At 36.6% G+C, this 18917-nt stretch overlaps 1 protein-coding gene across 1 annotated transcript in view; it reads right to left on the reverse strand.

Moving 5' to 3' along the window:
• CDC73 (cell division cycle 73) overlaps positions 1 to 18917 on the reverse strand; it is a 94171-nt gene that overhangs the window by 59559 nt on the left and 15695 nt on the right. Inside the window, exons 8-10 of the mRNA XM_024130625.3 lie at positions 15169 to 15267; positions 13329 to 13407; positions 11641 to 11705 (exon numbers count right to left, since the gene is read on the reverse strand). Of these exons, the coding sequence (XP_023986393.1) occupies positions 11641 to 11705; positions 13329 to 13407; positions 15169 to 15267 (243 nt within the window). The remainder of the gene's footprint in view (positions 1 to 11640; positions 11706 to 13328; positions 13408 to 15168; positions 15268 to 18917) is intronic.

Raw genomic sequence — 18917 nt, forward strand, 5'->3', positions numbered from 1 at the left:
CTCCATACTGTTCTCCATAGTGGCTGTATCAATTTACATTATTCCCACCAGCAGTGCAAGAGGGTTCCCTTTTCTCCACACCCTCTCCAGCATTTATTGTTTCTAGAGTTTTTGATGATGGCCAATCTGACCGGTGTGAGATGATATCTCATTGTCGTTTTGATTTGCATTTCTCTAATGATTAATGATGTTGAGCATTCTTTCATGTGTTTGTTGGCGATCTGTATATCTTCTTTGGAGAAATGTCTATTTAGTTCTTCTGCCCATTTTTGGATTGGGTTGTTTGTTTTTTTGTTATTGAGCTGCAAGAGTTGCTTATAAATTTTGGATATTAATCCTTTGTCAGTTGCTTCATTGGCAGCTATTTTCTCCCATTCTGAGGGTTGTCTTTTGGTCTTGTTTATGGTATCCTTTGCTGTGCAAAGGCTTTTAAGTTTCATTAGGTCCCATTTGTTTATTTTTGTTTTTATTTCCATTTCTCTAGGAGGTGGGTCAAAAAGGATCTTGCTGTGATTTATGTCATAGAGTGTTCTGCCTATGTTTTCCTCTAAGAGTTTGATAGCTTGTGGCCTTACATTTAGATCTTTAACCCATTTTGAGCTTATGTGTAGTGAGGTGGATGGACCTAGAGTCTGTCATACAGAGTGAAGTAAGTCAGAAGGAGAAAAACAAATACCGTATGCTAACACATATATATGGAATCTAAGAAAAAAAATGTCATGAAGAGATTAGTGGTAGGACGGGAATAAAACACAGACCTACTAGAGCATGGACTTGAGGACATGAGGAGGGGGAAGGGTAAGCTGTGACGAAGTGAGAGAGTGGCAGGGACATATATGCACTACCAAATGTAAATTACATAGCTAGTGGGAAGCTGCCGCATAGCACAGGGAGATCACCCCTGTGCTTTGTGACCACCGAGAGGGGTGGGACAGGGAGGGTGGGAGGGAGGGAGACGCAAGAGGGAAGAGATATGGGAACATATGTATATGTATAACTGATTCACTTTGTTATAAAGCAGAAACTAACACACCACTGTAAAGCAATTATACTCCAATAAAGATGGGGTATAATATAAAAAATTCTGCAAAAAAAAAAATCTGTTTCCCAAATATCATATGCTGTCACAAACCAGGAGATGTCTTAGCAAAAACTGATACGTTCATTCATTAAGAGAAATTTTCTTTAAAAAAAAATACCAAATGTCCATTCTATTTGGCTTTAAGCAATCAAAAGTTCCTGATTACGGGGGCTTCTCTGGTGGCACAGTGGTTGAGAATCCGCCTGCCAAGGCAGTGGACACGGGTTCGAGTCCTGGTCCGGGAAGATCCCACATGCTGCGGAGCAACTAAGCCCGTGCATCACAACTACTGAGCCTGCGCACTAGAGCCTGAGAGCCACAACTACTGAAGCCCGTGTGCCTAGAGCCCATGCTCTGCAACAAGAGAAGCCACCACGATGAGAAGCCCGCGCATCGCAACGAAGAGTAGCCCCTGCTCGCCGCAACTAGAGAAAGCCTATGTGCAGCAATGAAGACCCAACACAGCCAACAATAAATAAATAAAATAAATAAATTTTTTAAAAAGTTCCTGATTACTAAAGTTTTATTAATAAAAATTTAATTCTTTCTGTACTAGGAGATATATCTTACAGTTTCTCACTGCTGTCAGTCTAAAATCCAAATCCATCAGTAATAATTTTCATTTAATATTCCTGCATTTCCTAAGATAAATAGAAATAATAGTTTTAACTACAGTACACAGGCAATGGCCACTAGGCAAATGTCTCCAACATTTTTTAAATAAGACAAACGCAACAGAATGAGATGTTAGTCCTAAAGCTGAATCAGTCATCTGTCCATCTAAAGAACTACATCATATCCACTAGGAGACAGATTAGTCAGACACACCAATAGGAAGAGAAGTCACAATGGCAAAGCCTATCTAAGCAGTGACCAAGACTAAAGGTTCCCTGGCCTTTGCAGTACGTCTTCCTTTACTGAAGAGATGCAAATATCATTACCTCTGATCTCCAAGTAACTTCTCTACTGGGAGAATGTGTATGTGCTGGATAGAGGAACTGAGTGCCCACTGGCCTTGGCAATTACATTTCTCACTCGAAATTAATTAATCAGCATTTAGCATTTCAAATGTTACTGTTTCATAAGCCTGAACAATGAATCAGTCTCTCCTGGTATATTAATATTACCCAGTTTCTCAGCCTTTCTCTGGGCCATGGCAAGCTGGTAAGGAAATGCCACCCTATTAGGCAACTTGGGATCCACACAACTGATCTTTGCAGGGGAGAATAATGCTCTGCACCAGGTGCTCAACACCAGCTTTGATCTGTTACATCACAAAGATGGTGGTGAAAATTCTTCAGGTACTTAGAACCAGACTGTATGTCTAGCTAGGGACTGGTCTTCAGTGATCTACAACAGGGTTCCAATGTAAAATATAAAGTGTAATACTACCAGTGTGCCATACTGAAGCATGTTTTTGTAAAATCTACTAACCTATGACCTTTACACTGTTGTTTAAAGCTTAAAAAAAAAAAAACTAGGGGCTTCCCTGGTGGCGCGCAGTGGCTGGGAGTCCGCCTGCCGATGCAGGGGACGCGGGTTCGTGCCCCGGTCCGGGGGGAATCCCACATGCCGCGGAGCGGCTGGTCCTGTGGGCCATGGCCGCTGGGCCTGGGCGTCCGGAGCCTGTGCTCCGCAGCGGGAGAGGCCACAGCGGTGAGAGGCCCGCGTACCACAAAAAAAAAAAAACAAAACTATACAAACTTTTCAAAAATACTAATGATGACTCAGGAAGTTTAGAAATAAATCAAATGTGTATCACAGGTCTCCTCAAAATTGGCATCTATTACCTTATTAGATGGTATTAAATCAATTATATCTATTACATTTAATCCAGATAAAGAAAGAATGTTCCCCCAAACAATTTAAATAGTTACACTTTTAACATTTATTTTTCCTGCTAAAGTAACTTTGGGATGGGGGGGAGGGGAGGATATCATAATATGTACTAAAGTTGTTGATGAATTATAATGTATCCACAAATTTACTATCAGAATGGTTGGTTATTATAACGCAGCTCTCCATGTTAAAAGCCAGCAATTCCTAAGGACACTATGAAGTATTTTGTACAGCCTTTTAAAATAAATTATAATATTCCAATCATATCAGAAGCTGAATTTTTTTTTGGGGGGGGTGGCGCTTATAAAGAAAACTAAAAGCCTTCTACATAATAGAAGTTAAAATTCTTCTGAAAGGTCAAAGAGCTGCTTAATTTTAATTCCCAAATTTGGTATATTAAAATCTAGAAGGAACTAAATTTCAGGATGTTTATGGCAACACACATATAAGATAGAAATGACAAAAAGACACTGCAAGAAGACTGAAGCACCTATCTAAAATATCAAAATTAGGGGAGATAAATGATTAGTTTGATAGTGTCCAGAATTCACTGTTTGTAGATGACAATAAAATACTGAATCAACTCTTTCTGACTTAAACGGTAATTTGTAAAAATGTTAAATTGACTTGATTTCAAAATATTTTTGTGTTTGATCTTATATACTTCTGCACAAACCTAAACGTTAAGGAACAAATGCTTCTTCAATGACAACATAAAATATGATGTCAACAATGAGACAATTACCTGAGTTCTATGGTATGACTTTTGTCTCCAATTAAAACAAAAATAAAAATCTTAAAAGCTTTAGTTCCTTAGCATTTCAAATAAGTATGTCTTCAACTTATTCATAGTAAAGCACCATTCTGAAATTTCAAAAAAAAACATTAGTTCTAAACAGTAAGATTTGTCCGAACCAGAAGCAACTAAGAGTCTTTAAAAAACAGATATTTAAAATAAACGTGGGAACAGTCACTCACAGAGGAACATGAGAAGCAGGAAAGACAAGAAGAACAACACTAAAAGAAACATCCATCAAGAAAAAGACCTGGAAAAGAAACCAAAACTTAGAATTAAAGATCAAATGAGGTTGGCAGGGTGTGGGACAGAGGGGAGGGGAAGGGATGAACTAACTAGACAATCCAATGAGTATTGAGAGAAAAGCACTAAGACACTAAGAAAATAAAATCTGAATGTGGGATTTATACAAAAGATTAGAAATACATTGAAGATTTAAATCAATTTATGAAGACCTAGAAACTGACAGAGCAAACTAAAACTCAGCCAGCAACAGCCAACAGAGAAGTACCCAACAAGAAAATATCTAAATACCCAATTACAGTATGTACTTAATATGCTGTTTTTTTATTATGAACGAACTGATTCAAATCATGTCATGATATTAAATATTAATCTTTTTTCCTCAAATGAAGAAAAATATATAAAATAAAATCATGTCTAAGTTAAGCAGTGGTTAGTCTAAAAATACACTGAGAAGTTAGAATTTAAAAGTGATGAAATATGTTCAATACTGATACTAATTTTGTTAGAACTGAATAATGCTGTAGTGATGAAGGTAAATAGAAATTAGGATAAAAGACTATATTGTAGTATGTCCAAGAGAGAATATTAAATTTAATGAAAATTAAAGTTTGCTTTTGTGCACATCTGAGTTATGTATATAACTGCAGCATTACATATGGAACTAAAGTGAAAAGAATTTATATAATCAAGCTGAAATTTCATAGTATAAATTTTTATCATATTAACAAAATACCATTATATTTCCAAACTGGCTTCTGTTTTCTCCTGTTCTCACAATAACCAATATTAACACTTTGAAACAAAGTGATGTTAACATTATTATTAAAAATTATACAATGGTTTTCTAAATTACTTCTAACATACGTGTCAAGAATAACTTTGTCTATGCTTCTTTCAAAGTAAGTCTCAGAAATCGTGTGATCATGGCATTAAATATATGGTCACTGGTAGAATAATTTTAAAAGGTATGTTACAGGCATTATTAAAATTTTAAGGCATGTTGGATAAACTGATAATTACTCTAATGAAATGCAAAGCTAAATTAATGTAGTTTAACTGTATAGGCTTACACCAAAAGCACCATCCATTGGGCAATGGATTTTCAATAAATCTCAACAAGATACATAAACTGAAAGCACAGTATAAAAAGGCAGTACTATAAAAATAACTTTTACTTTATAGGCATTAAAATTCCCTGACAATTATTAACATGATCTGTGCTATTATTCATTTTTTCTAAATATATCAGCATCAAAATGCTGATCATATGCTGACAAAATATTAATGTAAAATGAGATTTTAATACCTTTAAGAAGGTATCAATGTAAGGAGATTCATACCCACCCAAATAAGTATTCACTCTACATACCACCCAATTGTTCTTTATTTTCTAATTAATTTTTTAACATTTTTATTGGAGTATAATTGATTTACAATGTTGTGTTAGTTTCAGGTGTACAGCAAAGTGAATCAGTTATACCTATACATATATCCACTCTTTTCTTTTTTTTTTTTTAAGATTCTTTTCCCATAAAGCCCATTACAGAGTATTGAGTTCCCTGTGCTATATACAGCAGGTTCTTATTAGTTATCTATTTTATATATAGTAGTGTGTACATGTCAATTCCAATCTCCCAATTTATCCCTCCCCCCACTTATCCACCCAACTAGTTTTAAAAAGTGTGGGTGAACAGGGGCTCTGTATTATTCGGTGTAAAAAGTTCATAACTACAATTAATTCAGTACTACAAACAGCACTGAAAGAACAATGCTAAACTAGGTACACCTGTGCACATTTCAAACCCTGAAGACCTCAGAGGAGGTTATTATAATACCACTTTTCAGATGAGAAAACCGATGCCTAATTTGCTGCAACAAACAGGCAAAGAAATCATAATATTGTAGAAGACTCTCTTCTTGTCTCCCTTATATGAAGGTACGCGCCAAATCTACAACAAGCACAACATTATGAAAAAAATTTTTTTAACCCCCAAATCTGGAAAAATCACTTGGGGAAAACTACTATAAAAGGGATAGAGGGGAAGTTTGGAGCACAGAGAAAACAACATTGTTCAGTTTAGTGGTGAAATCTTAGAAAAGTCTATGAAAATGCAGATATAATAAAAAATAAACTATGCACAAAATACTAATATGTTAACAGTTAAGTATTACTTCATGTAACAGACAGTAAAAGTATAAAGTTGACTTTCAAAAGCTTAAGACATATAACGAGTTACTGACAGAAAACACACAATGCTTGGTTTGTTTAGGGGGTACACCTTTATGTTGGTCAGGCTGACACAGGACAGAACCACCCCAGTTCCCTGAAACAGCAAGAGAGGCAACAAGTTCTGAAAATTATTTCAAGTGTAATATAATATTCTTGAGCAAAATAATATGCCAATCTAAATGCAGAATGCAGCAAATTATAAATTATAGAAGTAATATTCCTACTTATAATTCTGTGACCATATATTAAAATCTCAACACTTACATACTTTTTGGATCAAAGTAAATAATTTAAATCTAAGTAAATGACGTTTCTTCCTATATATGAGCCCTAACAGGTAAATGGAAAAGCCTATCTAGCTAAGCTGTCACACACTTAAAACGATAATGTCTTTGTAGCAATTTTCTCTCAAAGGATAAAGAACTTTACCATAAGATAAACACACACAGCTAGATTAAAAATATCCCAGTTACTGGAGAAGAAAAGGATTCTCATAATGTTTAAGTAAACGAGTCTTCAAAGCTTTGAGTGAAAGTTGTATCATTAAACATGTAATATCAAGTTCATCACTGAAGCTACAGTTGCCTACATTTACACATAAGACAAGCTGAGATTATACATAAAATTATAAATTCCTAATAAAAGTAGCCATCACTTATCTGTTGAGACCTTTTTGTGTGAAGCACTTTACACAGTGCCTGTTTCGTTCATCAATAATACTGTAATGTAAATTCTAATACCTTTATTATAAAATAAAAACAAGACCGCTGATAGAAAGGTTACATAACCTTCTCAACTTCATTAGTGGTGGAAGGAGCGGAAGAGCTGAGATCCCAAAGCCAGGACTGACTTCAAAGCCTTAAATTTGTGTTTCCAACTGACTGACTTCTCTTTAACAAGCTAGCACTGCCTTTATTTAGAGCAGGGATTTCATACTGAAAAGCCAACAGGGCCTAAGAAGGTGGTGTAAATAAGTGAAGAAGGCGACAGAAAAGACCGGAGCGGCGAGGCCTGAGGCTACCCAGGGAACACGTCCCAGGTGAGGAAGGTGTCCTGCTCAGGGGACGTGGGGTCTGCCACGAGGGACTGTGGGCCCAGCGCCCAGTCAGGCCAGAGGCCTCTCTAAAGAAGCTGGAAATCCAGCCTGCTTACGTGACATACTCTGAGTCTTTTAAGTGTTGGTGAGTAAAATAAACCCTGGAATTACTACTGAGGTAAGCGTGCGGCCACATTTAGACTTGCACAACGAACGGCCCCGGAAGCGTGCGGAGAGGCCCTGGCACGCACAGACAGGCAGGCTGTACCTAACTCTGGAAAGAAACTTTCCCAGAGGCATCCTTCGAATCCACACAGTCACCAGTCTCCTTCCAAATCTGTCTAAGTGCCACGCTCTCCCCACCAGGGTGTCTACTCCTGCCTTCCGTTTCCTGCAATCTTCAAGTCAGCTCCTACTCAAACTCTGGATCTTACTTCAAGCGCTACCTCCTCAATGAAGTGCTCCGACTCCCACAAAAAATCCTCCAACTTTAGGCTCTCACAGCACGATGCGTCTGCACACACGTGGCACAGTCATAATTTCTCATCTGAGTGACTGACTGATGTGTCTCTCCTCTAACAGACCATTAAAAGAAGCCCACACACGTATGTCTGGTCTTCTTCATCTTCGATGTCCCTGCACCTAGCATAGTACATGGCCTACAAAAGCACTCAACAAGTATTTGCTGAAGGGAGAGTAGAGGGAGGGAAGGGAAGGAGAGTCTTGAGAAAGAAAGTCTTAATCAGCTACGTCCACCTTCTCCTGGGCCCGGCTCTAGACCCACCTCCAGAGCGCTGGCGCCAGCGCACCCCCGTAACACGTCAAGCAGAGACGAACACGTAACTGACTCTCAAACGAGAACGAAGCAAGCTCTGCAGAACAGGGACTGGGGCGGTTACTGATGTCTGCATCCCTGCCTAAGAACGTAACTTTGAGGAGACTGAGATTCTGGATCCTTCTCACAAGTGAAAGTTGACAGTGATAATATTAGACCTCTAACACAGATCCTGAAAATCCACCCAAGTTTACTTACTATCAAAAAAATGGTTTCCCGAAAAAGAGATCATAAGAACTGCGATGCCTGTGGGAGTCTCTTCAAATAACGACCTTCAAGGGAAGCTTTTGATCTGTGTGATTTCAGAGTGCAAAAGGTTTCCTCAAAAATGAAGACAGCAAGGTTATCGAGAGTCAATGATATTCAGTAAGAACTGAGGAAAGAATAAACAGGGGCTAGAATACATGGCCTTTCCACGTGAACATGAACAAGCTAGATTGGGAGATTAAAATAAAGTAGTTCTCGATAAAGGATTTCCAAACCTTTATAAATAATAATAAACTGTGATCATATCTTTCTTATTCCCTCTCTGGTGGAACCACAGGTAAGTTCCTTGCTACTACCTAACAAAAAAAGGTCTTCATCATCTCCTTTATTTACTATACAATGAAAAGTATTATCAAGTGGCATTTTCTTAGTCTAAAACGGCCCCTTTCACTGAAGGAATACATGAAAATATATTCTGATGTCCCCCATACTGAATGGTTTCTACTCCCAAACCACGACTCCTAAGATAGCTTCAATTAAACTGATTCTATGCAACTCTGGTTCTTTGCAGTATTCTCAACAGAAGGGAGGAGAGGGACAAACTTGGGGGGTAAACAAGCTTGGGAAAGAGTCCATACTCCTGTGTTCCAATTAAGAGATTTATACATTTAAAACGATGAGATTCCTGTACCACAAAATCTGCTTAATCCAGTATTTCTTAAACATTACAGAATCCAAGTGACACATTTTGGGGGAAGTGTCCCAACCCAGGAAATTCTTCAAGAGGTGGTGTGCCTCTGTATTTCCTGGAACAATTCAAAAGCTACACTACACAAACTTGTAACTTTAAGGTACCTGAGCTTCTGTTCCTATAATAAACTTCGACAAATTATTATCTTTACAAAGTGTTACAAAATATACTGCCTGGGCCCTAATTTCTATAGATTTCAATAACTTATGATTCTTATGAAATATTATCAAAACACATACCCCTTCCTTCTCTAACAGATACAGAAAAAAACTCATTTGTATGAAAGTCTTCTAGTCTGTATAATGTGACTTATTAATTTAGTCTAACATCTAAGAGAACTCTGGTGTCTTGAACTTAAAAGACATGCAGATCAATCCTAATGCAGATTGAAACTAATCTTGGTAACTTTGTACATCAACCAGGCATATCAAAACCCTGAAGAACAATGGTAGCAAAGCTGCACATAAATTAGAAAGGAAGTCACATCTGTGCAACAAAGCCTTTAACATACTCTTAACTGCTTGGTATGTCTGGGTGGATCTCATAACAAACTTTCTTAACTGGAGAATAAGGTAGAAAGTTGGTGAAACTTGCAAGCTCACAAACAGATAATAATTTCAAAAGAAAAAAAAGAGGAGGAAAAAACATTACATTGAAAGGGTAAGTTTGAGATTCAACTAAAAAGAAACAATTATCAGAGTAATTTCAAAGCTTCCAGGTTCAAAGTTCTCAATAACAACTGCTAAATGGATCAGGTCACAAGCAGCACGGAGATTCAAACTGGGCATTAAAATATTGGAAGTACTAACAATCTGACCATTTCTAATCTTTCTGCTGCATTCCTACACAACGCCTTTTTGTGATGTTCTGTAAAATCACACACCATAGAACCGTTCGCCTCTTTTAAGTATATTTAGAAACAAAGACTTTGATAAGGAAGTAGAGCCTTATCATTCGCATATTGTTTAATTAAGAAGCTGTCCTTAGATTTCAGAAAAACTGTTCTGTAAAAAGCATCTATTAAAAACTATCACTGGGATTCCCTGGTGGCGCAGTGGTTGAGAGTCCGCCTGCCGATGCAGGGGACGCGGGTTCGTGCCCCGGTCCGGGAAGATCCCACATGCCGCGGAGCGGCTAGGCCCGTGAGCCATGGCCGCTGAGCCTGCGCGTCCGGAGCCTGTGCTCCGCAACGGGAGAGGCCCGTGTACAGCAAAGAAAACAAAAACAAAAACAAAAAAACTATCACTGATTTTACCACGTGCATGGAAGCTCAGTAATGAAATCAATTTCATGGCATTTTAGATGAGACAAAAGTAAAACCAACAGCAGCAACAGTTAACCACAAAAATACTTATTTTGATGGCTACACAAGGGTAACAACATCACTTCCATAATTCACTTGGGGAATGGTGAGGAGGCAAGTTCTGTCCCCAGGAAAAGGTCAGTAAATAAATCTTTAAGAATTTAAGTTAAATCTTACAGCTATGAGTTACCTTTTGAAGTCAGGAAGACCTAGGCAGATCTCATAAAATGGGTGTACCTAACCCTTTACCACCTTCCCCTCACCCACCCGACTCTGGAGACACTGGCCTGCGTGCTGCTGTACGGGCCTCAATCCTGACCCTGTGTGTCTTTCATGGAATGCTCGTCACCAGGCTCTGGCTCAACTGTCACCTCCTCAGAGAGGCCTCGCTCACTCCTTTCTGTAAAGAGTCCTATCTGGCTTATTCACAGCAACAACCCTAGCAACCAGAACACGGTCTGACACAAATACATAAGCACGTGTTGAATGAATAATGCGCCCACATACAATTTCAATAATACAAAAACAAATCTGATGAAAATTTAAAAATAACTGTTTTAGCAAAATACATATAAAGACAAATATCAGTGCAGAAACTATATAAAAAAAAAAACTAATGAAGACTCACAGATAACAAAGATTATTGCATAGATTAGTGGTTACCAAAGGGATAGGTAGTTGGGAGGTGAGTGAAATGGGTGAAGGGGTCAGCTGTATGGTGTATGGTAACTAGACTTGTGGTGGTGATCACTCTGTAGCATACACAGATGTTAAATTACAATGTTGTACAAGTGAAACTTATTAAAAAAAAAAACGGGCCTTGGTCAGATCACCTAGAAATAACCATCTTTAGGACATTAAAAAATAAAAAAGGAAGTTTGCTAAAAGTGAGCCGAAGGCTTATAATCATGGATGTCAAGTATTTGGCTGTGTCAAGTATGCAACTTGCAGCATGACATCAACCACTGCAATCTGTCTTTTTAGAGCATAAAGCGTTACATTTTAATAACATGAGATATTATGGCAAAGAACTCTCTCAAATTGAACCTCGTAACTCCTCACTGACTTTAAATTCTCTAACCAGGTAACATCCAATCTACTTGCAAGTTAATCGAAACAGCTTTTCTTTACACTCAGTTAAAAAAAAAAAAGATACCCATGAATCAAATAATCACCCCACAGCTCTGTCAGCACAACTGGTCATTAAAGATAAATGTATGAAATTGAAAATGTTGGAGAACAAAGATTTCCTTCAACATCTGCTACTCACATGAAATGACTGGAACAAAAGAACCTCTGCAGCCAGAGTGACTTACCGTTACAGACTTCAGTGTCATACCATGGTAGGTGCCCATAGTGTCGATTTTGAAGCCTTCCGTTTCTATAAAGAAAGGGAGGTTACCATAGACTTTACATATTTCATGATAAACAACAAATCTAAAGTAATAATCTACATTGTATCTGACAGTTCAACAGAATAACAAAGCCTTGAATCTACTATAGATAAAAAGTTAAATTACATACTTGTGAAGTCAGAAACTTTAAAAGGAGTACTGGTCTCCAAAATACATTCAATACACACCAATGAGCCCAAAGTGTAGAAGCTGGTTAGGACTATCTCTAAAACCGTGTTCAACGGTCATATAGTTGGTTGGAAATATCAAAAATTAGATTGAATAAAATACTTTATAACCCCCAAATTATTTAGTCCTAATATTCAATACAGCACCACTAAAAGCATCTAATACCATGAGACCTCCTTTAACTTATAAAAAGCTGTGTTCCAAAATTACAATCATCAGCATATGTTATGTAATTCATAGAAAAGCAACGTTGTAAATAGCGACAGGGACTCCAGGACAGAGCCCCAATATACCTTTCTGTGATGGGTCAGATATTAAATATTTTACACACTGCAAGCCACATAGTCTCTGTCACGACTCTTGAATTTGCAGTTGTGGTGCAAAAGCAGGATGAACAACATACGTAAACAAATGAGCACAGCCTGATTTGGCCCAAGAAGGTTCCGATTTGGTCTGTGGGCTCTAATGTGTCAACCCCTACTTTACATAATTCGTCCCAAAAGAAAAACATTGCAGTGGATAAAAGAACACCCTACTGTCTTTCTACACCATGGATTCAGTACATGCCTTTATCCAGCAAATGAAACCAGCACACAAAATTCACTGTATAAAGACAACAAACCCTTTAATAAACTTAAATAGAGATTTCAGATTATGTAGGAAAAAAATCATAAATGATAAACTTCTAGTTGCCTCTATCCCATTTTTTCACGAATGAAGTCAAGATAAAGTTGCACTGACATCAGTCGCCCCTCACTAGCCACCTTACTGATGCGGAAATGGTTCACCACGGAATTAGCCATGCAGCTATCACAAAACAAGTCCTCACATGCCTACTCTATAATCTATGCTTCCCAAGTTCTCAATGTATACTTTTATAAATGGAGAAATATGATTTGATATATAGAATTTCCGCTCTAAAATAAACTTCTGAGAAACAGAATTAAGGCTAATAGCAGTAAATATTTATAGATAGCTTATTATATATACCAGTTACTATTCTGTGGACTTCATTAACTAGTTTAATCCCCACAGTAACACTAAAAGATAGGGACTACTACTAACGCTACTATTAGTATCGTAATGACACACAGGAGGAAACTGAGAGACAGTACACTTAAGGTAACTTATCAAAATTATTCTGTAAAATGCTGGACAGTATTTTTAGGCTTTGCAGGCCACACGATCTCTGTTGCAATTCAAACTGCTGTCACAGCACTAAAAGAGCCACAGGTAACACAAAAATGAATGAGTGTGGCTGTGTTCCAACAATACTTTATTCACGAAAACACGTACATGGTGGCACAGACTTGGCCTGCAGACGTTTAAGTTTGCCAACCCCGGCCCCGAACACCAGGCCACACTGCCTTGCAAGTTCAGCACAGCCACGGTAAGGGGAAGACCAAAATTAAGTAACTTGCCTTCTTTTCCTTTGAATCTTTCCTGGTCGTACCTGTTGTAGGCAGCTGGAATAGGCTGCTTGGTACGCAATGTGGGATCCTGTAGAAAAATATATAATAATTATGAGTTACATGTCAATATTGTTTAAATTGTTACTTAATACTCATAATAAATAAAACACAATAAGGGTATTGTTTCCTAAGCCTTCTTCTTCTCAATATTCGATCCAGTAAGACAAAAATGAGGAGTAGACAAAAGTGGGGAATCATCTGAAGCTGATTTTCAAGATACTGTTTACTGCGAGAAAATTACCATCCCTGCCAGGGACAAGGCAAAGGACCCCAAGTAAACGTGCATGAAGGCACAAAGCAAAATTCTTAGACACTGCAGAAATAAAATGAGTGTACTTAGTAATTTCATTCTAATTACTTAAATTTCTTCACAAATTAATAAACTGTCTCCAGTCATGAATTATTTTTCTTTAACAAAAAAAACTTTTAATGCAAAGCCTATTGAGCTGACACTTTGGAGCCTTTTAACTGAATTATTCCAATTATTAATCCTTATATTAAATAAATAACAATGACAATAAACCCATGTATCAATGTACAGTGTAAAACTGAAGAAAAAAACAAAGGTGTTTTTTTAAAATACTTAGAAAAACTTGCTAATCTAATGATGCATAATTTAATTCACAAATACTTTATATAAAACTCAGTCTGTAATAATCTAAAGAAGCAGATTTAAAGAATATTCCCAAAATTGCTTGGGAAATTCATGGTATTCATAAAGACTGAAATATGCTTCATTTTGTTACAGCAGGATGCTACCGCTATTATTATTCCAAATAAAAGATACTCATTCAAGACTGTCACTAGGTATACACTTCTATCATGAAATGCTAAACATTAAAATTTTCAAGTATTTTAATGATTACGGAAACACAGAGAATATTCAGTCACGAAGATAATGGCCGAACTGTTTTAAGATTTGACATAAGTTTCATGCCAGCTGCTGTTCAAGATGTCAACCAATTCATGACCACAGACGCCCTGTGTTTCACCATAATGGCACCTGCCCCACTACCTGTCTGACTCATCTGTATGTCCCGCTAGACTACAAGCTCAAAGGGGCTTTCATTCTTGTCCCTCTTGTATCCTTGTCAGCAAACTGCCTGACAAATAAGAGGCACTTAAAAACTTGCCAGAAAGTCACCTCAAATGTTCGTCTAAATACCGGCAAAAATTCACTATCTCTAAAAGGGTAAACACCAAGGATTTCATGAACAAATAAAACTACTACTTCTTGCAAAGACTGCATTAGTACTCTACCAAATTTTGACATACTTTCAAAAATTCTATATAAAAAGATTTTATTTGCATATTATTTTTCCTTTGCTGAACCTTATGAAACTGGCTTCATAGATTTCACTTATATGTGGACTCTAAAAAAGAAAACAAATCAACAAACCAAACAAAACAGACTCACAGATATAGAGAACAAGCTGGTGGTCACCAAAGGGGTTGAGGAGAGTTGGGGCAAAATACGTAAAAGGGATTAAGAGGTACAAAATTCCAATTACAAAATAATTAAGTCACAGGGATGCAATATACAGCATAGTGAATACAGTCAATAATACTGCAATAACTGTGTATGGTAACAGATAGTTACTTGAGTTACGACTCTGATCAATTTGTAATATATATAAATGTCGAATCACTATGTTGCGTACCTGAAACTAATATAACATCGTATGTCAACTATAAAGAAGCAAATAAATACTTTAAGATGTTTTCAAAATTACAATATGGAATAATCACTTTCATTAAAATTACTAAATAAGCAGCAAAATATTCTTACCACAGGTGCCGCATTTGGGGCCGGTCGCTGTTCAGGTGCACGCCCTTCTTCTCTGGCTTTTACTGATTGAAGAATTGCAAAAATATTCTTGGAAAAATTCTGAAACAAATGGATTTTAATTATTAAGTCTGCTTAAAATTAAATATCCAAAAGCAGTAAGTTTACTTAATAAACAATTTCAGACTCAGTTTTCTTCCTATCAGTTCTTCCCTACTACATCATAATGAGGTATGATTACTACACACATAAGTAAGACTCAACTGCTACTAGGAAATTCATCCAAACACCAATTATTATAAACCCCATGTTACTCACTTATTTTCATTTTACTTAAAGTGCATAACTGGCTATAAATTCATACATATTCTCCATTCATTCAAATATGTAACGAGCAAACAAGTTAACATTAAAAAAAATATGGCAAATTTGTTGCCAAGGGGGCTTCTTAATTCTAAAAGAAATTAATCCTTCTGAAAGAAATCGACTACTATATTCTCTTCTAGGTATAATAAACCCCAGTGCTAATTTCAGACTGCTATAATTTTTATGAGATGTTCAAAGTTTTAAGATACTGTTTGTTAAGACTCAACATGCACTTTTCAAAGTTTTTAAGTTGGAAAGCAATTTAAAAATTTAACTTAACTTTTGCATGAACAACCTTAGCAACACTGAACAAAGCTGACGAATCTGACTCCTCCTTCCTTCATGAAATATTCTTCTTTTACCTGAGTCTCTCCCTCAGTTCCCTTGGGGCTCTTCTAATTCTGTCTGTCAATCACTTATCATTTTAAGCAACATGTTATTACTATAAGCCAAACACCTCGCTTGGCACTCAGATACAGTGATGACTAAGAGAGACGTCGTCCCTGTCCTCATGAACCTCAAATGATTTCTCTTCTCTAGACAATTAAGAATACTGTGTCTTTGGCTTGGACAGCTTGTCCCTCCTAATTACTTTTTACTCTTTAGGTATCATTCTCTCCTCTTTGTTCTAGACCAAGTTAGCTGCCCTTCTTGGGTAGCATCCCTATAATGTCATATATCACAATTACTGCTTATTTAATTTTCTCTCTCCTATTAAAGAATATAACCTCGTGAAAGCCAGGACCAATGCATCTCTAGTGAGTGCCCACCATGTGCCTGGCTGGTAGATGTTGAATAAATATTACACAAATAAACATGTATACAAAAGGAGAGACAGCCTGAAACATAACTTTAACCATTGCCCCACTAATAGTACTTACAAGTTCCTATAATTCTTTAGGACAGCAAACAAATGTCTCACAAACCCCTTCCCACTCTTGAGAATTATGGCACACCCCGAAGAGTTTTGTTATATAGGTTACTATATTTATCACATTAGAAATTTAAACTGAAATATTTTTAAAATATTAATTCCTACAAAAATGAGGGAAAAAACTATTCCACGTAAAAATAACTTATTTTTATGAAAAAGGATTTTCCAAAATGCACGAAAAGTAATGACAAGGAAGAGTGGCACATGTTAAATTTAGGCAACTGTTAAGGTCTCAGTAGCAAAAAGAAACCTCCCAAATTCTAATTTTCTCATGAAAGTTCGCATTTTATTACCGGCGACAAATACTGTCAGTTCCATTTCTTGAAGGAACAGGCTTTCTTCCCTCATTTTCGAAAAAATGTCAAATGCACAAGTGCTCTTTGTGGAGACAATCATCACACTTTGGGATGCAGGAGTGCTTTGTACTCTCCGATTTCATCACAGAAACTACTAGAAAGACATATACTTAAAGGTTAAGATTTAATAAAATTAGTAAATTTTCAAATCTCACCAAGGACATCATTAGTAGGTGAAGAACAAAATGGCTACCAGCAAAGTCTGGTGCCAATGCTCTGATTCATGCCAAGATGCCAGCAGTTAACCAACCACGGCTTTTGCACCAGCAGTGAGAAGGTCAGCACAGTGACATATGCAAATAAAATCTTAATCCTATTATGAAAATAGCTGAAAATATGAAAGTCAAATTTCATTACTTTAAAAATAATAAAGCATTTCATAAGAGACACAAACTCTAGAAGAATCAATCAAAATGTTACTAGCTATCTTTGTGTGGTAGAATTACAGGGGATTATTATCTTCCTCTTAGAGATCTCTTTTTATCAATCTTTCAAAGATGAACATATACTAGTGTATGTAAGTTTAAAAGTTATGTTTTAAATAGTATTATATAATCAGGCTGCCTTTTTGTAGGGTGTCTGCAGTGGTAATATAACTACAAAAGTATGTAGTTACATTTTTCATGGAATTTTAAACCTGTCTTTTATTCTGGAAACTCAGAAAATAAGAAAGCCCTGATACCTGGTAATAATGAAGATCTGTCAAAAATCACAGGGCCTTTCAGGGCTATAAGTACCTAAAAACGTTTTTTTAGAGGGTTTTTTTTAGAGTTTTGCAGAAACAGTACACAGAGAGGCTATCAGTTAAAATCGTTGTTTTTGACTTTTTAAAATGTTCATACTCATAGAAGCAAACCTAGCTACCAAACAGTTCTTCTAGTATTAACTTATTTTTAAAATTACACATTGGTGCCAACAACACTAAATTATATTAGAACACTATGTTTTGAAATGATGGTACAATCCTGCCACCTAGAGCTCAAAGAAAATTGTTCATTTCAAACATTACAATGAACGTTGGTAGAACAATATGAGTAACAATATTTAACTATCAGCCATACTAGGCAGTAAAAATGAGTATCAACAGATCACTTTATGTTAAACACAAAAATGAAAGTTTACTCATGTTCTCAAATTTCTCTATAATTCTAAGCTCTGGAGAATGATTCTTAACCTTGACCTCAAGTACTTTGTAAAACAAGTCAAAGTACAAAAGAAAAAGAATTCTTTCCTTCATATATTCTTTTCTAGTAGCTTTATTCCTACTAAAATGGCACAGTAAACTTAAAGCCAGAATCCAAAAAGAACTGCAAAGAAAACCAGTCTGCCTGGACCAATGTTAAAGTTAACTTTCATCAGTAATCTCATAACTTCTATAAACCTTCTCACCAAATGAACTGGGCATCAGTGAAGAATTAACATTTAAGGGAAAATTCGGATGTGTGGGAGGAAAAGACAGGTGAAAAGAGGTAAGTGAAACAGAATCAACGCAACCTTTTTGGAGATCTATTAAGATACTGAACATCCAGTATCTTTCAAAATTTAAAGTACACATCTCCTTTAATCAGCAATTCACTTCTTTTGCTATATAGACATAAATGCACAAAGGTGTATGTACAAGGATGTTTTTTAATGCAGTTGTTTGTAATCATGAATAGGAAGGGAAGGAGACAGGGAGAAGGGGAGGAGGAGGGAGGAAAGGAGGAGAAAGGGAAGGAAGAAAACCCACAATCCTGTAGCAAAAAACAAAACAACTCCATTAAAAAGTAATAAACGTCCACCCAACAGACTATAATGTATCAAATACACTCAATAAATGTTTGCTGACTGATTTTCTTTAAGTTCTCTACTTTGTGAGAAAAAAAATAATAATGGTATTAATGACCAGAGAGCTTGCCATCAATATTCCTTGCTCATTAGGTTTAAGCAAAAATCTCATCAACAAGAAAACTGTAGATCACTTTGGATTTACAAATGAGGTGAAAATAAAGGGACTCACACTTTGTTTTTTTTTTTTGTTTTTTTTTTTGTTTTTTTTTTTGCAGTACGCAGGCCTCTCACTGTTGTGGCCTCTCCCGTTGCGGAGCACAAGCTCC

Source organism: Physeter macrocephalus, chromosome 4 (assembly GCF_002837175.3).
Source record: "Physeter macrocephalus isolate SW-GA chromosome 4, ASM283717v5, whole genome shotgun sequence".
NCBI classification, from domain to species: Eukaryota; Metazoa; Chordata; class Mammalia; order Artiodactyla; family Physeteridae; genus Physeter; species Physeter macrocephalus.